The sequence below is a fragment of the Leptonotus elevatus genome, chromosome 2 (assembly GCF_054856555.1).
Source record: "Leptonotus elevatus isolate MCC_2025b chromosome 2, RoL_Lele_1.0, whole genome shotgun sequence".
Taxonomy (NCBI): Eukaryota; Metazoa; Chordata; class Actinopteri; order Syngnathiformes; family Syngnathidae; genus Leptonotus; species Leptonotus elevatus.
In genome coordinates this window covers 11,745,227-11,767,101 of record NC_141240.1, presented here as the reverse complement: position 1 = coordinate 11,767,101, position 21,875 = coordinate 11,745,227, and the positions used below count along the sequence as shown (strand labels likewise).

General features: G+C 40.0%; 1 protein-coding gene across 2 annotated transcripts; it reads left to right on the top strand.

Moving 5' to 3' along the window:
* The first annotated feature begins 2,414 nt into the window (after positions 1–2,414).
* Positions 2,415–8,866, top strand: vgll4a (vestigial-like family member 4a). 2 transcript variants are annotated; one of them, XM_086070182.1, is made up of 7 exons: positions 2,415–2,579; positions 2,966–3,116; positions 4,096–4,258; positions 4,597–4,822; positions 4,943–5,057; positions 6,653–6,829; positions 8,489–8,866. In XM_086070182.1, exons 2-7 carry the CDS (start codon positions 3,035–3,037, stop codon positions 8,635–8,637), a joined length of 912 nt encoding a protein of 303 aa, XP_085926308.1. In that variant the 5' UTR covers positions 2,415–2,579; positions 2,966–3,034; the 3' UTR covers positions 8,638–8,866. The 2 variants fall into 2 exon arrangements, with proteins under 2 accessions (XP_085926308.1, XP_085926309.1); XM_086070183.1 differs by having other exon boundaries at positions 6,653–8,635.
* Positions 8,867–21,875: the final 13,009 nt, after the last annotated feature.

The following is a 21,875-nucleotide window of genomic DNA, read 5'->3' as shown; positions in this document are numbered from 1 at the left end:
ATACAGGAGTTTATAAAAAAAAATGCCTTTGCGAAACTAACAATGCACGGTTTGGGTCGACAGTCATGAATTTGACAAGGTTTATAATTGTTTATGTCCCTTCACTGCAAAAAGGACTGTAGAAATTTTAAGAAAAAAATCTAGTAAAATAAAAAAATTATTATTTCAAATAAGCAAAATGATCTGCCAACAGAACAAAAAAATTACTGAAATTTACATGTAAGATTTTGAAAAATAAGAAAAGAAAATAATAATAAAATAATAACTGCGGTCTTGAAAAATGTATTTTCAGACTAAAAGCAAGTAATGTTGACTTTTTTCAAGCTGTAATAAATAGAACTATTTTTTTTACGCTTGGATAACTTAGCCTAAGTGTCAAGCAAGGAGGTAACAGGTCGAATTTTCTTTGTCATGACCTAGCCAGGAATTTAACCCACAACCTTCAAGTCCGAGGGTAGGCACTCTACCACTAGACCACTGAGCTGGTACTGAAGATCTTAGTAAATATAACGATATGAACCAAATTGCACTCGTCTGTTTTCATACTTGTATTTTTTCCATTTATCTTATTACTAAATTATGCAAACTCTTAAAACAAGAAAATGTATGAAACCCCAGTTCAGGGCCTTTGATGTTGGTTAGTTGTCATCTTAAAATGTGGGGAATGCTTGTTTTAATCCTCACAGTACTTAAAACTGGCTGTTAACACTCAATGCCAAGACTGCTTGATCAAATAAGATAATTAAGTAATAAGTATCTTAAAATAAGCACAATGATCTTTCATTTTAAGTAAAAATAACTTGTAAAATCAAAATAAGCAAATTTCTTATTTAAGATTTTAGTTTTTGCAATGTTTAAAGAGTATAATTCATACTATATTTGACATCATTGATGAAAATTAAATGTAAATCATTATACTGTAAATCATAATACTCGTTAACATGATCATATCTTCACATATATGAATGTTATTAATCATTAATAAAAACTAGGGCTGTCACTTGCGCATCATCTCAAGAAGTAGCTGCAGCTTCAAAATGTTTTGTGATCCATGGTCTGTAGTGAAGAGCAAAACAACTACAGTAAATGCTGTTCCACTAGATGGCAGATGTACATAATCACATTTTGTATGAACATTTTGTAACATTTTTGTTCAGTGGTGTGCCTTGATTTTTCCCGATGTAATATATGTGCCTTGGATTAAGAAATGTAGGGAAAAACTGCACTAATTGACCAAACAGACATAACTTCGCTACGCTTGCATATTTGAATGAGACACTTCCGAGTTTATGTCACAATTATGTCACAAGTCAAAATAGTGGTCTTACTAGGTGAAGACAGGCTTTCTGCTCATGGAAAAGCATTGGATTTAAGATTGTTGTAAATGATTTGTGAGGATTATTTTGATTTCAAAACATAATGAAATGTAATTTGACTACAACAATCTGCCTACAGAGACAAAGGTGCGATATGAACAGAAATTGGGCTAATACTAGATGAATGTCCTCACAGCCAAGAGGCACTTGTAGCTACATTACTGCATTACATTAGTAATTAAAATTGAAAGAATCAAAACCGTGTATGTATACGATGTAGTTCTTTGGTCTTCTGAATATTGTAAATTATGGTAATAATGTAAAATCAGTTCCATAGAAAATTTATCTGGTTTAATCTTGGGTTGAGCCTTGCAATGGGCCAGCCAGTCTACATTCTTTTAATATTCTATACAAAGAGTAAAACGTCACATTTGCGTCAATAAATTTAAGCGGTTTGGACAATTAGAGTGATGTTTCACCTATTTGTATTTAGTTAAATCTTATGTTTGCCCTCCTGTTGCTATAAGAAAAATGGGTAAACATCACTCAGAGGACTTTAGTCCAGTTAGATAGATAATGATGCAAGCTGCGGCAAACGCCTAAAAAAAAACAAAAAACTGCATGTTTGATCACAAGCACTGTGGTCTTAATTAGCCTCCATTTCGAACTGTCCGGTTCCAGTCTTTCACTGCTTTTACACATTTTCTCAGACGTTCATCAAGATAATTTAGTTTCCATCAAAATTGCTGGAACATCCAAGTCTAACCGCATAACAAATTTTAGGCATGATTTCCTGAGAGCTTTGTAGAGAGAGAGAGAGAGAAAGAGAAAAAGCTGTTTGTTTTCACCGAGTAAGGGGCGTTGCATTGCAGAAATATCAGAAATGCACAGATGGTTGGAACTGTGATAAATAATGATGCCTTTATTTGAGCTGTAACTCATTTTAACTGAGTTATTTCTGTTCTTTCGAACAGCAGTTAAGTAACCTACTATAATTTAACAAAACAATTGCTTTTAACCCCCCCAATACAGACGCGATCATAAATAACAGTTGATGTGCAAATCTGGGAAAGCTGTGTCGTGGCGTGTCTCCTCTAGTAGGGCGCCATAGAGCTCTTTGTCCACATACGGACACAAGACAGACAAGTTGAGCTAATCATGTTTTTGTTTTGCCTGGGAAACTAGACGATTTTGTACAAGTTACTGACGGCCAAAGCTACTGCTGCTGGACACAGTGGACGCACCGCCGCTGAACTGTCGTGGGTGGGTGTTATTGGATGCAATAACAAAGACAGACAACGACAAAGTTGGCGACGAGCTGGCGGCTAGTTGGTGCGCATGCTAAAGTTAGCTAGCAAGTTCGTTACCAGTACAAGTGAGACATTCGACCGCTAATCGTAAAACTGTGTTTAAAACGTGTGATTCTAATAGTGGCAACAAATGGACTACCAATTTAACCTATTGTGACAAATGAAACACGAGCTGGAATGTTAGCTATTAGCCTATGTTTTTTGTTGGACGCGTTTAAAACATGAAGAGATTCCCAGCTACCGTCCAGAAAACGCACACTGATCGCGTTGAAGTGCTTAGAATGTTTATTCCCACAACATATTCACGAGTAACCAATGTCCACAACTTCGATTCTTCAGGAAAGAAGTTCGTCGTCTTCACCGGTTTTGCCTGCTAGCGTCGATGTTAGCAGCTAGCCTGTTCGTGTAATGCTGTTGCCTAGAATGGACCTGTTGAACTCTCAGTACCTGGACAAGATGAACAACAACATCGGGAGACTGCATTATGGAGGTGACTTTCTCATAATTCGATTGGAAACAAATCTATTGAATAAGTTTTTCTGGCCTATTCTAAGTTGTGGCATAACATGTTCGAACAATATTGTTAATGAAAAGTCTTCTGATCTTTGCAAATTTATTGCAGCGAAAATACCCCTCCCCCCCAACACAGAAACGTCATGCTTGTGGTTTATGTATCGTATCAATGATGTCTTCACAGACATCATGCTTGCCTCTACAAGTATAGATCCTATTTCCGGTTGTGAAGTGGATATTTGCCACCTAGCGCTATTTTGCCGTCAATTGAGCGAGAACTAAAAGTACAGATTCTGCTTATGTGAAGTCAATGTGTACTATCTCGTGGCATAGTGGTTAAGGTGTTCACTGTTGGCCCCAAAAGTTTGGGGTTACGGTTTGAATCCCGCTCTGTAAACCTCACCCTCCCTAGTCCCTACAATTATTGGACAACATCCTATATGCTCTGAGGGTTACGGTTAGGCTGGTAATGCCGATAGCAGCCTACCTTCGGTGGCATAACAAAATTAAAAATTTGTGAAAAGACACGAAATTGCAAGAAGCAAGGCAGGAACCACACCCAGTGCGTGACTCGGTCCGGCGATTGACGAATAGGAGTCGTTCATGGTAAAATAGCGCTAGCAGGGAAGTTGCCGGTCATGGCAAAAATATTTACAGCCTTCTGTATGATTTTCCCACTGACCACGGTATGGTGTCAGTGTCTTCCTTACAAATGTAATGTCAAACTGATCAGTGACCACAATGATTTATTGTGCCATTTTCATTCAAGGTGACACTTGGCATTGATATTACTGTTATGTATGGTAGCAACGGTCAGGTAATTGCATTGTGTGTTAGGCTGGTAATGCCGATCTCATTTTTACGCATAACCAGTTTGCTCAGAGCTTATTAAATGAACTGTCATCTTATACAACTGCTATGGTGTTTTATTCCGATTTGATGATTTATTCCAACAGATGAGTCCAGGACACCCTCGCTGCCTTCTGCTATATCAAACATAAGCGGGCCGCCTCCTCTCTGCCCAAGCAAACGGAAGTATGGCGATGAACAAACGAAGGACCAAATGAATTGCGATGATGACCACATGACCAAAATGAGCAGATTGTTCGCAACTCACCTGTAAGTTCCTTTAGTGCAAAGACTGCGCTATCCTCTACTGCAATGTTTCACAGCCTGTACACCAATTTGAAGCTATTGCTCAGTTAGCTATATTTGTGTATATGTTGAAGGAATTCTCCTGGTTCTATTGTGTATGAAACAGCAATATAATAGACCCCTGACAGATTATAGGTTGTTGCATTCTAGGGCGAACAGCTCCTTGGACATCTCATTTGAGTTGGTGTAAGATTTTCAACAAGGGCTCTCCTTATTGACACACAGTCAGCAACGCTGTAAGAAGTCAATGGTTTGAAATATGAGACTGGCTGCAGTGGTTTAACAGTTCTGTACTCATCTAGGGCTCGTCCCTCTGCTGGAGACAACCGCAATGAACACTGGAGCATGAGCCACAGTCCTGTGGAGCACATCAGCTCTTCCTCCAACGGTCTCCATGGGAACCATCTGTATGCTTCCATTTCTGGCTATGCTGTGGACCAGCCGCTGGCTCTGACCAAAAGCAGCCTTGACAACGCAGTCGGGGGCAGGCAGATGTCCGTTGTCAGTGCAGCGGTTGAACGGCAGCAGGTACGATGGTCCTCGTCGCAAGTACACGAGCACCTGTTTTATGGGAGATATGTGCTTGATTGAACATCCTATATTTGTTTCACTAACTAAATAACGTATTTTTTTTTTGTAAACCTTCAGAATCGCCCCTCTGTTATTATCTGTGCTCCTGCAAGCAACCGCAATTGTAAACTCTCTCACTGCCATATGAACGGCTGCTCTCCGAGCCCAACCTCTGATGAGCGAAAGACCAATGGTAAGCTCTAAGCAGTCTATGATGTGTGCCCATAATCCTTTTTGTACACGAGATACGTGGGGTTCCTGGTTTACAAAGTAGTTCCATTCCCACAGTGGCAACCTAACCTGAATTTGTGCGTAAGTCGGAAGTCGTTCTGAAAGTAAGTAAGGGTGAGAACTGAGTGTGCCGCCTTGTGCTGAGTGGTGACGAATTATTAGTCCCCTGCACAGAGCGGGGCATTTCCATTTACTGTTGCTTCCCATCGTTGATGATGCCCACCTTTCGTTGAGCGCTTCCGCATATTCGTCAAATGCTTTATGATGCAAAAATACACAGAATGAGAGGGACTGTGCTCACCCCGATGGACGTAAACAAACATGCTTCAGTCAATGCTCAGTCTGTGTATTTAAAGTTAAAATACCACTGATTGTCACACCCACATAAGTGGGGCGAAATTCTTTCTCCGCATTTGACCCTTCCCCTGCGGGAACGCTATTCGAGGCTTCGCGTCATTGTGCAGGCGATGAAAGTGCCGAGCTCAGCTAGTTCATTGCGTGAAATTTGTAACCTCAGCCGCTCATTGTTGCAAACAGAAGACAGGGGCTGTGCAATTAATTGAATTTCAATTTCAATTATTAAACTTCACAATTACAAAATCTGCATAATCGTAAAAAAAAAAAAGATTATTAATACACATTTTTTAGTTTAAATTTATAAATTGTTACCCTTTTTAATAATTTTTAATAAATTTAGTTTCTTGCAAAAGGGACTTCAGTAATTATAGTGTTTCAAAGAATTGTATTTGTTTCAATAGTTTTTATTTGTTTTTTACGTTTCCATTTTCTTTTTTTGTACCAAAAAAGTCGTCCTATACAGTGCACATGCTGCACTCCAATTTTAAGTTTTTGCCAACATAAATAAATAAATATTATTATAAATTCTGTTTGGTCCAAAGGGAATTTACATAATTATAGTGTTTCTGTATATATTTTTTTTAATTGGTCTAAATATTTTTTTAGTGTGTTAAAATATAATTGTTTTGTACCCAAAAAATAAATGATCGTCCTACTGCACATCGCACAAGCTGCACTCCAACTTCAAGTTTTTGCCAACATAAATAAATATATATTATTATAAATTCAGTTTCGTCCAAAAGTAATTTGCATAACTATAGTGTTTCTATTTTTTAAATTGGTCTTAATATTTTTGTGTAAGCATTTTCTTGTTTTGTACCCCCCAAAAAAAGATCATCCTACAAGCTGTGCACTGTGTGGCCTTTTGTGACACTCAAACAATGAAATATGATTTCAATGGCCAGTTTACAGGTTGAAAATTGTGTTCAGTTGACTTTGGCTGATAAGTTAAAAACCGCTTGGATGTTTCTTTTACCACTAGATGTCACACTTGCCTTAGCTCTGTATGCTTCTACTGTTGTGCATTTCTATTTGCAAATTTGTCTTTGCCCACACCCAGGGAAAATTACTGTTGTTCTTGTTCCAACAAAAGTAACTTAAGGAAATCAAATTTGATTATTATTATTTTTAGAATGTTTGTGTATATGTGCATGTATGAACATCATTTATTGTTTTTTAACACAAACATTTTTGTTTCAGCGAACACAGTTTGCGATCCTGTGATTGAGGAACACTTCCGCCGTAGCCTGGGAAAAAACTACAAAGAAGCAGAGCCTGTGACCAACCCGGCGTCCAACTCTGTCTCCATCACAGGCTCAGTGGATGACCACTTTGCCAAGGCGCTGGGAGACGCCTGGATCCAGATCAAGGCCAAAGGTGGGGGGCCCCAGGTCCCAGAAGCAGATCCATGAAGGAAGAGGGGTGAAAAAAGGTTCCCAATCACTTGTGGATGTCATGTTCACTATTGAGTATCAAATCTTTGCGGCCAAGAACAATATAAGACATGATTTTTGTCTTACAGAGTCTAAGTTCTACTTCCTATCTAAACTCTTGCCTTACAACAGAACGTTAACCAGACAAAAGAACGGTGGCTAAATTGGCTCCAGTGATAGCTGTGAAATTCTAAATGGATCGATTTTTGTATTGATAAGAAAAGCAGAAGGAACAGTTCACACCTTTTTCATAGCCGATGTTCTGTTTAACTGCCTTTTGTAGCCAAAGAAACGTCTCCCTGCCTTTCAGCATGTGAGCCATAACACCTTTTTATGGCTAATTGCATTCGGATTCAAATCCACACCACTTTTGCTTCTGTGTTCCTTGAACATCATATCATGTTCCCTGTCTCATTTGCACTATTACATTTCTAATGGTTTATGAAACAGGTTCCCAGTTTGTGATTCGGAACCTTTTTTAGTTTGTTGTGATCATCCAATTGAGATTTACTTTCCTTGTTTTCTTAATATACTGAAAGAATCCGCTCTGTGCCCCTGAACTGGACTCCACTCCTCTGTTAAATAATTGTAGTTCTATGCCTGTGTGCGCTCTATGACGTAGTAATCTAATCCTAATAGATGTCTAACTCCAAAGCATGTTTCAAATAGCTGGATTCTATCACAAACCTTGCTAAATATTTTCTCAGAATTTATTTTTATCTAACATTGTAGAAAATCTTCACTGCTGGTACAGTTGTACTCAATATATTTTTTTGTATCTGTTTGACCTGATGGCAGGAGGTTTGCATCGTGGCCTCCTCTTGAAACCACAGCCTCTGGAAAGGTTGTCCGAAAGCAGTTTGCTAGGCAACATTGCTTCATTACTCCGCGTAGCGGGATGCTACACATTTTGCATGAGACTGAAAGCGACTCAATCACAGCTTCTGTTAGCGCCGACTCTATTTATTTTGGGCACACCGCTTTCTTGATCTTTTGGAAAAACAAATTCTCAATTTATTTTGAAGCAAATTCTCCTTTGTCCACAAAACAAATGGAGGTGTTTTCTTTCAAACGGAGGCGTAAAATGCAAATGCAGTGTGGCGTGTGAACTCACAATATGGCAACAGATCTGACAAAACTGTCAACCCCTACCATCAGTAACATACTGTTAACGTGTTTGAGGGATGGAACGGACTAAAACGGACTAAAATGGAGTCATCGTTTGACGTTGGGGAAAGGTGTGATCCTCAAGTTTTTTTTTTTTAAGTTGTCTGATATGATCACACTAGCTTCATGTTTTTGCCAACACTGATTGACAGAGGATTCTTAATTCTATAGAGTTAAAAAAATATATACAGTATATATCCTGTAATGTTCAGTGAATCCCCATACATTTGTATTAATCAACATTTTTGGAGCTGTTACACACTTCCTTGTCTTTTATATTTTACTGTACGCTTATGTGACCATCATTGCGCGGCGCGGAATGATCATGTGTATTTCGTTGGTATTGTGTGAGGCATATTTGGATGTAGCATGGACGTTCTCTATTCTCTTACCATGCATTTCATCTTTTTGTATCACTCTGTGACTTTTCCCACAGTTATGGTGAACGCGCAGGAACACATCAGTCTTTTGCATGACGAGCTCGGCAAAGTGTCAGATGTCTGCGAGACCAGTTTAGAGTCTAAGATTTCTGTGCAGAGATACCACAGTGGGCTGCAGGGAGAGATAAGATTGTCACCAATTTGACTTGTTTGACACAAGCAGATTTTTCACTCAAATATTTGGGCTGTCAGCCCATAGTTATTTAATTACTTTATGTAGACAGACTTTATCACAAAAATGTACCTGTGTCATGTATCACGACATAGATGGGGGGGGGAAAACGATGCATTTGTACTCTTGGGTCCATATTTCTCTGGAAGAAAATACCACTGTTTTATAATAAATGTCTTCCAAATAAACACAGAAAAACATAGCTTTGTGTGTTTCTTTGTTTTTCAATTGACGTCTCTGCGTTCTGATGTCAGTAAAACATTCACTTGCCATTCAAGGGTGAACTATTTTTGGCCTAAGTGCTTCTGACTGAGCAGCCTTTGGCTCTTGATTGTGCCTCAGCAATTTAGAACAACAAATTATGAAATCATCTTGTACGTTCTGTCTTTTAGGCAATAAACACAAAACAGTTGCACTGGGAAACGCATTTATTGAATGAGCAGAATAGTCTGCTCTTTTCATTGGACACGGCTAGGCTACCCCTACCCCCACCGTGGTCACTAAAATAAGATTTAACCTGACAAATTGCAACAAGAATAGAAATCTAGCATTGGTCTTTTTTGGTTGAACAACAAGAATAAAACTCATGCACAAAAAATATTTTATCCTTGATATTTTGTTGCACACTATTTTGAGCCAGCATTCAAATGATTTCTCTCCCAAGTGCTCAAATGAGACCACAGGCTTTTTGGTCCACTTTCAGTGACCAACTGCTGCATGCAGCTGTCTCAGGTTTGAAGGGTGCTTGCTCCAAACAAGGTTAAGGTCGGGCCTTTATAGAAAGCCACTTTAGAATATCCCAGTGTTTTTTTTTCTTTTTCTAGCTGTTCTTGGGGCTTTTAGCTGTATTATATTGTACAGATTGAACCCTCTCTTGCTGCACTTGGCTGCAATCACTTCTTGGTGGACTTGGAAAGGTCACAATTGTTAGCCTCATCACTCAAGCATTAGACTGCATGTGTTTTTTTTTGTGTGTGTTTTTTTGGACATGGTCTTTGCTCCCAGCAGATGGCAGTGTGCACCCACTAGCCTTGAGCATCGTCTTTCAGGTGAGATTTGTGTGGATGCAGTATATTCCAACTGTGTCTCCTAGTAATGTGCAAATTCACATGGCATGCAAACGAGATGTAGCGGTAACAAGACGTTGCGTAAATACTCAGCACAATTTGTCTCCCATCTTAGTCTCTCAGGCTTCTACATGCCTATAGGAGACATCTTTTTTTTCTGAATATCAGTATGTACTGAATGAAATGTAAATTTAAATTTGCTCAGCACCATTCATAAGGACATTTTCAAAGGAGAAATATTTTTTCTCTCTCTCTTCAGTTGGTACTCGAACCTCCCCGGGCTCAAATCTGCTCCAAAACCCCTCCAATAGACCACTGACTAGACAAGATTAGAACCAGCTATTTACTAACCACAGTACCACGCTTTCCAAAGAAGCCTGAATGACGAGAACATCCACATTTGTGCACAAGCAAGCTCACTGGCATAAACCCACGCAGACATCAGGTTTCATTGGTGGTCTGACATGAAAATAGCGTCTAAATCAAGATGACTCATCAGGGTCACACCAATTTCATATTGGCCTCTTTCAGTGCATGGCGGCCACCAGGAGCATGACATTTTGACGACCACTTACAACAGGAGCAAACAATTGTGCCCCCGATAGATGTGGTCAAGACAACGGCCTTGCGATGTTTTCTTCATGGTTACGTAAAAGCCAAGAACCAATCATGGCGTCACTTTGCATGTGCTATGAGTTCTAATTAATCCAATTAGATAAATGCACGATTTGACTATACTGTAGGCCAAAAAGGGAAATGTTATTGCATCATACATGCCGGCTCGCATATTAGTCTTCACAAATGTCTGTTTCCACATTTTTTGTGCCGAATAGAATGCACGCAGCTTCCCTGAGCGCTCAACGTCTGGGGAATTTGCATGATTGCCTGTAGATTATATGAACATTATATACCCCCCCCCCCCCCCCCCCCCTTCCTTGCCGTCTTTCTTCAGTGGCTCTCTGCTGTGATGATGCACACACATCCTTGGGCTAAAGAATCTAAAATAGATCATACATGCAACTGGAGTAGATGCACAGGGAGAGGAAGTGGCTCACGGGCAGACTTGAGTCATGCTGGCAAGATCATGCACCCTGAGCTGACAGCCTAACACGCCAGATTACAGAGGACGTCGTATCCAAAATGCAGCCCCGGCCTCACAATTGGTCGCAAACATTAAGAACCGCCATTGGTCTGCCAACATATTCCTCTTTTAATGTGGAGCGCGCGGTCGCAGGCACAAAATGGACCTGATGAACGTGTCGAGCTCAAGACATTGTAGATCATTCAATGTGTCACGTGGACTGCTGGCAATGGCATAACCTTTGTGGAGGGAAGGCAAGACGCGGTCAATGTGGATCACAGTCTCCCACTGAACAGAAACAGACCCTGTCAGGCCATCTCAACATCAGCTTTCAGAAGCGCACCACCACCAACTCACTACTGATCGCTCTTTTCCCTCACATCCTCCCACCGCCAGCTCAGACGGTTCCTTCTTGGCGAGGCCTGCACACACGTTACATGCGTGTGCCAATACATTTCTACTTTTATGCGGAACGCTGCCTCGGCTGCCGCTTTGACCTCTTTAGTTGTTCTGATTTGGACCATTGTTTGGCCGTATGGCGCTGCGCGCTGCCTGTATTTCCTACTGATAGACTTGGCTAGGATTCAATTTATTTATAATTGACTGATTTGTCAATGATTGATTTGCAGGCCATCTGGTATACAAGAACATGCAGCCAATAACCCTCACCCTAATCTTTGTGTTTCGGAGCAAATGAAATCTGCATGTTTAAGAATGAATTTATACTAGATTCACATCTTTTGTACATTTGACAATATTCTTAAATAATGGTTCAAAATGGTTGTCAGATAATATGTCATCTGCAGAGGTGGACGCGTCAGTAAATTTTGCCTGTCCCTCAAAGTTTGTTATGATTTCTAGCCGACCAAATCTGCCATCGTCAGTTTATCATTGTTATTTTAACCCCAATTCTGTCATCGCAAATTACAATTCATCACCACTATTTTAGGACCATCAGCCAGTCAGTCAGTCTGTTCTCGTTATTTTAAAGGGGAAGTAAACCTTAACTCATTTGCTCCCAATAATGTATGAAAACGTTCTATTTTAAATATTGCCATGGTCCCAAAAACGTATTTATACGTTTAAAATTAAAAATTAATATATATATTTTGCTAGAGCATACAAAAGGCTTTGTTGCAGCCTCAGACCTGAAGATGTCGCTTAAAGCAATGGTAATTATTACAACAACAAAAAACGTCCAGCAAGGTGGCAGCAGAGTATAAGAGATCAACCAGGGCCATGTTGCAAAAAAGCTCCCCCAATGTTTTAAACAGGTTTGTGAATAATGGTGAAACTTAATTATATTCTAATGCTAATTGCTGCAAAACGGAAACAGATATAGCAAATATAGCCTACTTTTCCCCCCTGATGAAATAAGACTCTAATCTTTCTTTTGGTAGATTCCATTTTTTCAGAGCAATAGAACACAATATTCTGTGGGCCTTGCAAAATCTGTCAAAATCCAATAAAACAGTTGAGAGTAAAGGGGGTTGCTTCAGTGAAAATGACTGGGAGTGAATGAGTTACTTCACAATAACATTTGTGACCTCACTAGTCTAAACATGACATTCTGATTAATATTGCATTTGTGGAAATAGGAGTTATGAAGCAAAATCCATCCATTTATATCCATCTCATGGGCGGCCATTTTGTCACTTGCTGTCGACTGAAGATGTCATCACAGTTGCTCAGGGCTCAGACAACGACCAATCAAAGCTCACCTGTTTTTCTGAAGCTGAGCTGTGATTTGTTGTTACTTGAGACATGAGCACCTGTGTTGTCAGTTTCACTCAACAGCAAATGGCAAAATGGCCGCCTTCGCATATTGAAAATAACTGCTGGATTTTGATGCTCATATTCCACTAACAAAATATTAACCAAAAATACCATAGCCTATTTAGACTAGTGGGGCTGCATAGAGTATATTATTGTCAAGAAATGTTTTGGGGGGTTGACTTCCCCTTTAACCACACTTCAGACTCTCCTTCACATCGACGACAGCCTATAGATGTTGAGAACGTTCTTAACTCATTCACTGCCATTGACGGCTATAGACGTCATAAATTCATTTGAACTATTTCTATTAGTTTAACATTTTTTTCTCCACTTTTCTTAACAAGAGAATGAAAACCTAGAATTTGTTTTATACATTTAGAACAGTTATAACATTTATGATTAATCGTGAGTTAACTAATGAAGTCATGCGATTAATTACAATTACAAATTTTAATCACCTGACACCCCTAATTTTTAATAATATTTTCTTTCTTTTCTTTATAAATAAATAAAAATAATTGTAATCATATTTTTCTAATTTTTAATAATCTTTTTATTTATTTAAAGAAAAGATTATTAAAAATTAGGGGCGTCAGGCGATTACCATTTTAAATTGTAATTAATCGCATGACTTCACTAGTTAACTCACGATTAATCACAAATTGTATATCTGTTCTAATACAATAAAAACAATTCTAGGTTTTCATACTCTTGTTAACAAAAGTGGGAAAAAGGTTAAACTAATAGAAATAGTTCAAATGAATTGTTGACGTCTATAGCCGTCAATGGCAGTGAATGAGTTAATATGTCTCACACAGGTGCACCACAAACAGACATGCAGCTAAATAATATTTAAAAAACACAATACACTATGTGGTGAAATCAAAACCATGTGGGACAATACCATTTCGGTCTGTGGGACCGAGAAGTACACAACACAGCCAGCCTTTTTTGTACCGGCCGGGACAACCTAAAAAAGGAATAACAGAGAATGGGGACTGAAGTTGCCGTATCTGGTGAGTGCAGTGGCTTGTTCAGCTGTCGAACTTTTAACCAAGATGGCATTTAGCAGGGGTGGCCAAGTTTGGTCCCTGGGAGCCACTATCCAGCCTGCTTTCCATGCCTCCCTCCTCCTCAGCTCATCAGCAAGCTTTGCAGAAGCCTGATAGCGATCCTGAGCATGAATCAGGTGTGTTAGTGGAGAGAAACATGGAAAACAGGCTGGATAGTGGCTCTCGAGGACCGAACTTGGCCACCCCTGGCGTAAAGCATCCAAAGTAATAACAACCACGGGTTGCCATATTGACTAGTGATGCTCCAACTTCTCTGCTCGAAACAACCCCTAGTGTAGTCATCCCCGCGAAAAAACACACGCGAGACATGTGTCATGACGTTTGGACTGGACCTAGCATTAGTCGTCAGCGGAACAGGGGAGTCCGTCACAAGGTCCGTTGGTACTGACCAGGTTAGTGACGATTCCGGAGACGGACGAAAACCCACTTCCGTCGGTATTTCGTCTGTTTGTTTGAAGTTTCCCGTCATCTGTCATTTGCCAGCAAAACTGCCGTTTGTCAGCGACGGACTGACCGACCTTTTGTCGGTACTGACGGAACATGCAACTCTGGCACACAGTTTGACTGCAACACTGACAACATTTTGTATTCAATTGTTCTTTTTGGGATTGTGGAACCATTGCCATTCTATCTTATTTAAATGTTGTTGTTGTTGTTTTTGGGGGGGGGGGGGGGATAATCACTTAAAAGGGGAAGTCAACCCAAACATTTTTCTTGACAATAATATGTTCTGTGCATCCCCACTAGTTTAAATATGGTATTCTGGTTAATATTGTGTTAGTGGAATATGAGTTAAGCAGCAAAATCAAGCTGTTTTTAATCAGCTGGCGGCTATTTTGCTACTTGCTGTCGACTGAAAATGACATCACAGTTGCTCAGGTAACAACCAATCACAGCTCAGTTTCAGAAAACAGGTGACCTCGTACTGGTTGTTGCCAAAACCCTGAGCAACTGTGATGTCATCTTCAGTCGACAGCAAGTGTCAAAATGGCTGGATTTTGCCTAATAACTCGTATTCCCAAAATTTTATATGAATCCGAATGTCATGTTTAGACTAGTGAGGTCACATATAGCATATTATTGTCAAGAAATGTGTAAGGTTGACTTCCACTTTAAGGAACATACTATTTTTTTGCTGGTGTGTGTATTGCTTTCTCGTTCACACAATTCCCCCCTAGGCCCCTCCCCTCTGGAAAACTCCACAGGACATTAAGGTCTTGAAACTACAAGTCTAAAAAACAAAACAAAAAAACAGCTTATACCACCAAAATGTGAAATGCATCTACCCCCTCCCCGCCCCACAATAACAACTAATGACTACACACTCCCTTTATATATAAATGCAATATAATAAAATTATCAAAAAATAAAATCTGTGCAATACTTGCTATACTACCATATTATAATATAAATATTCTTCCAAATGTGAAAAACTATTTTCCGTGTGTCATTTTGATAATTGTGTGCTTGTATTATTATTTTTTAAGTCAGTGCTGCAAATGATTAGACGCTGACCTGATTTTCATTGTACATGTGACAGGGACAATAAAGTTCTATTCTATTCTACAATATGTGTGTTGATGATGACATGACATCAAAAGGAATCTGATTTTATTCACAGACCGTATGTTGCAAATGAATCACTTCTCTTATTACTCCAGATTATTTCACACACTACACGATCCATCTGATGGCTCTGGTGGGCCGCTGCCCCGCTTGCCCCTAATGCTAAATATCCACTGACGGAGATGAACATGAAGTAAATGTTGGCATCGTCGCTCAAGGGCATTTTCATGTCTCATTATGAGGTCCGTTAAGGCCGACGTTATCGCTGCTCGACTGAGCTGCTTTAATAAGGAAAGTGACCCGACACCAATTTGAGCAGCAATATTTTCCTCTCCCACGTCCAATCTGCTGCTGCCGTCCGTAGTCATATCTCTTTCTCCTCGCCAGTGTTGAACAACCACACACGCTCCATTCGCATTTACCAGCGCGCCCCCAAAACCCACTACAACTCCCCCCCTCTGTGTGTTTGGCAGTCACACAGTCAGCCATGTGTGCGCCCAAGACGTTACATAACGCTCTCTTTCCTGCACTCCAGATCAAAGAGAACAATCCAGCGCAGGATTGCTCCTTGCTAACTTCCCTTCTCTTCCATCATCCCATTGTTGTATCGCATCCCGGCGCCCAGAGCTGTTATAGTAGGCTACCTTCAAATCTGCTCTGCTTTTGCACTTCAATTTGGAAGCCAAATGTAACCAACTGAGAACGATCACAGGTTCAGTGAAGAAGATTTGATGCCTCAAGCGCAGGGATCTTAGACTTCACTTTTTGATGCGCTTGCCTTCATTTACTTGTGTCACCACATCCAAATGTATTTTAACCCAGTCTGGTGAGGAAATGAGCAGGTGGCGGGCAGAGGTAGATTTTAATAAATTAATATATAATTCCCCCTCCTGAGTAAAGCGACAAAAATATGTCATTAATCTCAACTTTGATATTTCATCTTTGATGTGCCGCCTCTCTCGAAACTGCTATTGAATAACCAATGCAATCATGACGAAATTTTTTTCTTCTCCACAGGGTTTCCTTTCAGCATTTTTCACGAGTGAGAGAGAGAGAGAGAGAGAGAGAGAGAGAGAGAGAGTGCGTGAGAGTGAGAGCGAAAGCGTGTGAGCGAGAGTGTGTGTGTTAGAGAGAGAGAGAGAGAGAGCGTGATAGAGAGCGTGATAGAGAGCGTGATAGAGAGAGAGAGAGAGAGAGAGAGAGAGAGAGAGAGAGAGAGAGAGAGAGAGAGAGAGAGAGAGAGAGAGAGAGAGAGAGAGAGAGAGAGAGAGATAGCACAGCTGAAAGCTTTTTGCCGGCAAAAACAAAGGTCTCTATTAAGTGGGAGAAATAGTGACAGATAGGAGGCAGGAAGGGGGTTAAAATAGAAGAAGAAGAAGAGTATCAAATGCTGTCAGAGGGGCCGGGCCTGTCTACTGCAGAGTGAGGATTGAAATAATGAGTTTGTGCTGGAGGAAAATGTACCTCCAATGTCAAATGCGCAGTGGAGGACCAAAGGGTACAGATGACAAAATAAAGAACAACAAATTGTTCAAGCCTTTGCTGTGTGCAAATGTATACAATAGCTAGGGGACCAAAACAACAACAACAACAACTTACAGCTATTATTAAAGTTGTCATTCAGTGTAGCATGACGTGACCTATCTTGTGTTTGCTGCACATACGGCAAAACTCAAACGGTATCACCTTGGTCTGTCAAAGAACCCTCACATGGGAGATGTCTTTGATTCACTCGAATAGGCACCACTGCCATCTCCGGTCGACCCTCAGTGACTGGGATCACTTGACTGGTCCGAGGGGACAAGTGGCTGTGGTATCAGTAGTGCACAGTTTGGGCCAGTGCAGGTAAATCAGGAGGGGGGTGGGGGGGCTAGCAGCTCACAGTGGTGCTGCACAACCAAACTGAAGCTGCGGCATCAGATTCATTGTTGGGGGCATGGGGGCGGGGCTTTCAGAGGCTTCAGAGTCGGTTTGCCTCGCATGCCGTTATCACACCTGACAGTGTCTGGTTTGGGATCCAGCGGTGCATGCGCCATACGTAAGCAGCTGGTCATCTGTGATGCAGAGTGATAGGGTGTGACGTGTCACACGCTACGTTAGCCCCCCACTTCCTCTTAACCTGCCCTTGGATGTGTTTGGCAGTTCGCAGGAACTTTTTGCCCCCTGCAGAAGAAACGGAGTGTGAAATCAAATAAATACGTGAGCGTGTTTAAATCTCTTTCATTTCAAATGGGGGGAAAAAAGCAAACATGAGAAACTAAGCGAGTACTTGTTACATTGAATAGAGAGTTATTCAAATGGCCCTCTGAATAATCTGAATTAACCATGTGACTTCAATAGTTATCTTACGATTAATCGAAAATGTTATATCTGTTCTAAATGTACAATAAAATTCACAATAATATATTTTTCATACTCTTGTTAAAATAAAAGTGGAAAAAATGTTAAACCAATAGAAATATGGCTGCATCTTTTAGTCATTGATATAGTAATTTCATAATAATTAATACAATTAAAAATGTACTGTACTGTAAAAAAATGAGTGTCATATTGGTTTGTGTTGATTTTACTGCCATTAGATGGCATAATTGCATTTGTAAGACATTGACAGCTCAGTGCTATCTAATCTTTAACATGAAGTAACTTGAGAAATTCTGCACATTTTAAGAATTGTAAAATACAACGACCCTAGTCTCCACCACAAATATATGCATTATTATTAAATGTATTGCTGCTAAATTTTGACTTGGAATTTCCCCAGTTCAGGCTTTCCAAGGGGCGGTCATACTTGACTCATTAAGCTATATTTCAGCAGTAAAAAAATCATATTTTGTCCAGAATGAATTTGATAACTTCATTATTAGGCAACGACAAATCATGGCTCAGTTTGCTGACCAAACCCAGAAAACAGGCAGGCCGTGATTGGTCGTTACCTACTTCCTCAGCACACATGATGTCATTTTCAGTCGACGGCAAGTGGGAAAATTAGCTTTTGAAGGTATTGATTGTATAAAAAAATAAATAAAAATGTAGTTACCAAATACTAACTTTTTACTGCTGAAAATAACTCAATGAGCCAAGTATCCTTTTAATCGCGCGTTAAAAAAAATTGTGGTGTTAAAGTAACTTTAAATTAACACGCACATTTTGACACATCTACTATTTAGTCCATTTGGGCTCTTACCGCCTCTTAGCCCCGCAGTGTGCAACCCCCTGGGTGTCTTCTCTGTAAACTCCAGGAAGGGGGACAGTGTATGAATCCTGTTGTGGCCCTCACTGGCCTTGCTCACTCATTAGTGAACATGGCTCCCAAACTTCCCTGACAGATCAGAATAGAAAGCATGCGCCACATCATAGCTATGATTCAGTTTCCCCCGGGGGCCTTCAGACCTCTTAATCATCATATGCATGTGTGTGTGCGCCGTTCAAGGAAGAGAGTGAGCCAGACGTTGAAACGAATGAGCTTGTTTGCATATGACAGTGCTTCTCTAAAAGTAGCTTGTGTGTGTACCATGTGTCAGGCAGCGTAAACTCCATCTTATCAGAGATTCGCAACATTTCTTTTGGAGCACTGAACTACTTATACACATGGTTTAGGTGTTGTAGTCTTCTGTTCATTTTGTCCTCTTTATTTGTATCAAAATACATGAACGAGGCGATTGATTAGCAGTGCCACACAATTGGAAATCCCCTTGTAACAAAGGCATTTAACTTTGTGCCTAAAATAGACTGGAACCTCCAAGGTCAAGACAGTTACTCTAGGAATGTGGTGGTTCTCTGAGTTGGAACATTTTTGTACAAAATAACAATGACGAGTTTATGGTCAAACTGTTGACATCATAAAACCGTAATAATGTTATGGTAATTGATCAGGCAGCATGTTATCATTAATGACTGTTATACTGTATAAGTATAAAAGTTAGGTACTGCGATACAACCGTAATAATGACAGACAAAATGCAAATGCGGGTTTGCAGAGGCGCCTCATACTATTCACTTTTTCAACATTCTTGTCTCACGAAAGTAAAATGTCAAATTACTGTAAGAGATAAGTAACAAAGAACTTTAGTAACAAGTGACCACACATTTGGTATATCAGTCAACCTCTAGTGTATATTCTTCTACTTCTATGTCCCTTAAAAACTGGTCCATTCTCTTGGAATGGCTGTTACAAAAAAAAAAAAAAAGCTCACCAAAGCCAGTGAAAAAGCAAAACCCGTGAGCAGAATTGATCTTTTGACGTGTGCCTAACTAAGACTTGCTTGTCTTGACATCAGTTGAAATGCTACAGTTGTTGCAATATAATCTTGTTAAAGTACATTTGGTTGCTCTGCTGCTTCGATTTTACTTGTTTTCTGTCTGATAAAACATAAGCGACCCGAGACCCTTGGGCAGGGAATCAAGGAGGAGGCCATTAAAAGAGTCTCACTGCAGACTTTGAGATCCTCTTACGGGCTTGATATGAGGGCACGAGGGCTAGATGGCACTGTGCGTGACATCTAGCTTGATGTCGAATTTGGACTCCATGACAGGCATTTTGGGCCTGGTTTACTGAAGGTGTGAACAAACTGGACTGCTCACGCAAACAGAAGTGGACCCTCATCTACCAACTGGAACAACCCAATATTCAGTCTACCAAAAATACGTGATTGCCGCGCAGTTAATTTTTTGTTTTGTGAGAAAGTATATGCAAATAGATGAATGATTGTTATCATTATTAACTCATTCACTGCCATTGACGACTATAGACGTCAACAATTCATGTGAACTCTTTCTATTAGTTTAACAATTTTTCATTTTATTTCATTTTTTATGAAAAACTTTATTTTTTATTGTACATTAATAACAGATATAAAATTATCGTGCGATTAATTATGATTATGCGCCCCTTATTTGTAATATTTTTCCTAACTTAGACCCGTCAGGCGATTACTTTTTTCTAATTGTAATTAATCACATGACTTCACTAGTTGACTAACGGTTAATCACAAATTTTATATCTGTTCTAAATTTACAATAAAAAATGTTTTCTAGGTTTTCATACTCTTGTTAGCAAAAGTGGATTTTTTCAAAAACTAATAGAAATAGTTCAAATGAATTTTTGACGTCTATAGCCGTCAATGGCAGTGAATGAGTCAATATGATTGATCAAACCTGAGGTAAACTGTGATGGCGGATTTTGCATCTTTAAATAGCATGTCTGAAAGGCAGGTGACAATGTCACCCCTGTGCGTTACCATGACGAGGAGACAAATATTATCGTGACTATTCAGTATAATGTAACTTAATTTTGTAGGTTCTGAATGACCTTATGGTGGAGCCAATCACAAGAAGGTGTCATGCCATATCTCCGATTACAAAAATCTTTTCAACTATCCTCGCGTCAGGATCATTTCAGTGCACGGCGACAATTGTTCTGACCTATCCCGCTGTCCCAAGTTTTAAACGCAATGTTTCACAGAATGGAGTCACATCCAATTTCCACACACTCGAGTGACGAGTTCAATCAAACAAGATATGGCTTGATGCAGTTGATGGCTTCCCTAAAGTCCTCTTTGACCAACTCAAGTTTCACAAGCTTCCCTGAAGAAGTGTCAGGAACAACACACCAATCAAAATCATTCCCCCCCCATCCACTGTGTCCATCTTATGACAAGCACCCTAAATAAATTCATGTTTCATCGTGGCCACACTTCACTATCGTAATAAAGTGGCCACAAGTTCAACAGCAGTCATTTTCAGGGTTTACATTATGTAAGTAATGTACATAACTGTGAATGTCATTGATTTGTTTTACTTTAACTTTAGCTTGTCTCGCGTATAACACTGCAATTCTGTGTTTTGGGCGAAGATGTTGTGAGATTGATGTGCTGTTGTAATATGCAAGGCCCGTGTTACAAAGGTTATGCCTCTCCTTTTGAAAAACTTCAGGCATTTTCTCATGTTTTTACACATTTGTCTTCTCCGAGGTCCTCGCCATGTTCTCGCTCCTTGAATTAAATTGGTGCGCCTGGCCTCCTTTCCTCGTTTAGCTGACGTAAACGCATTGTGCTTGTGCGTCCCTTGAGCTTCACAATAAAATAAGCAGCCCAAGGCAGAGAAAATTCCTATTACTTTTTTTTATTATTGCACCTGAGGTACTCAAAAATAAAAAGCTTAAGTAATCGTTTCACTCATAGTAATTTATTACTGATACTTTAATTGGCAACAGTAGGGGTGGCGAGGCATTAGTAGCGGTTGCCAACCCTTGCCAGTTGCCACCTCCTAGATCCGCCAATGGATGGAGGTGGGGGGGGGGGGGGGGGACCCAGAACACCAGTCAATACTGCCAAATGAAACAAAACCGCACCTTTCAGAATGGCCTTTTATTGTGGGCAGTCTAAGGCACACTTATGCACAAATCATGGTTTCTTCTTTTTTTCTTCTTCTAGAGAGAGCTCAGTATTGTTCATTCGGTAATCTTACCGATTCGACATGTCATCATCATTGCTCTCTCTTTTTTTCTTTCTTCTCTTTTTCTTTATTTGTATGTGCGTGAGTATGTGCATGTGCGTGTGTGTGTGTGTGTGTGTGTGCATGTGTGCGTGCGTGTGAGCGTGTACTCATTAATTCACCTAAAACCTACTAAAAATCCCATACCGTTCACCT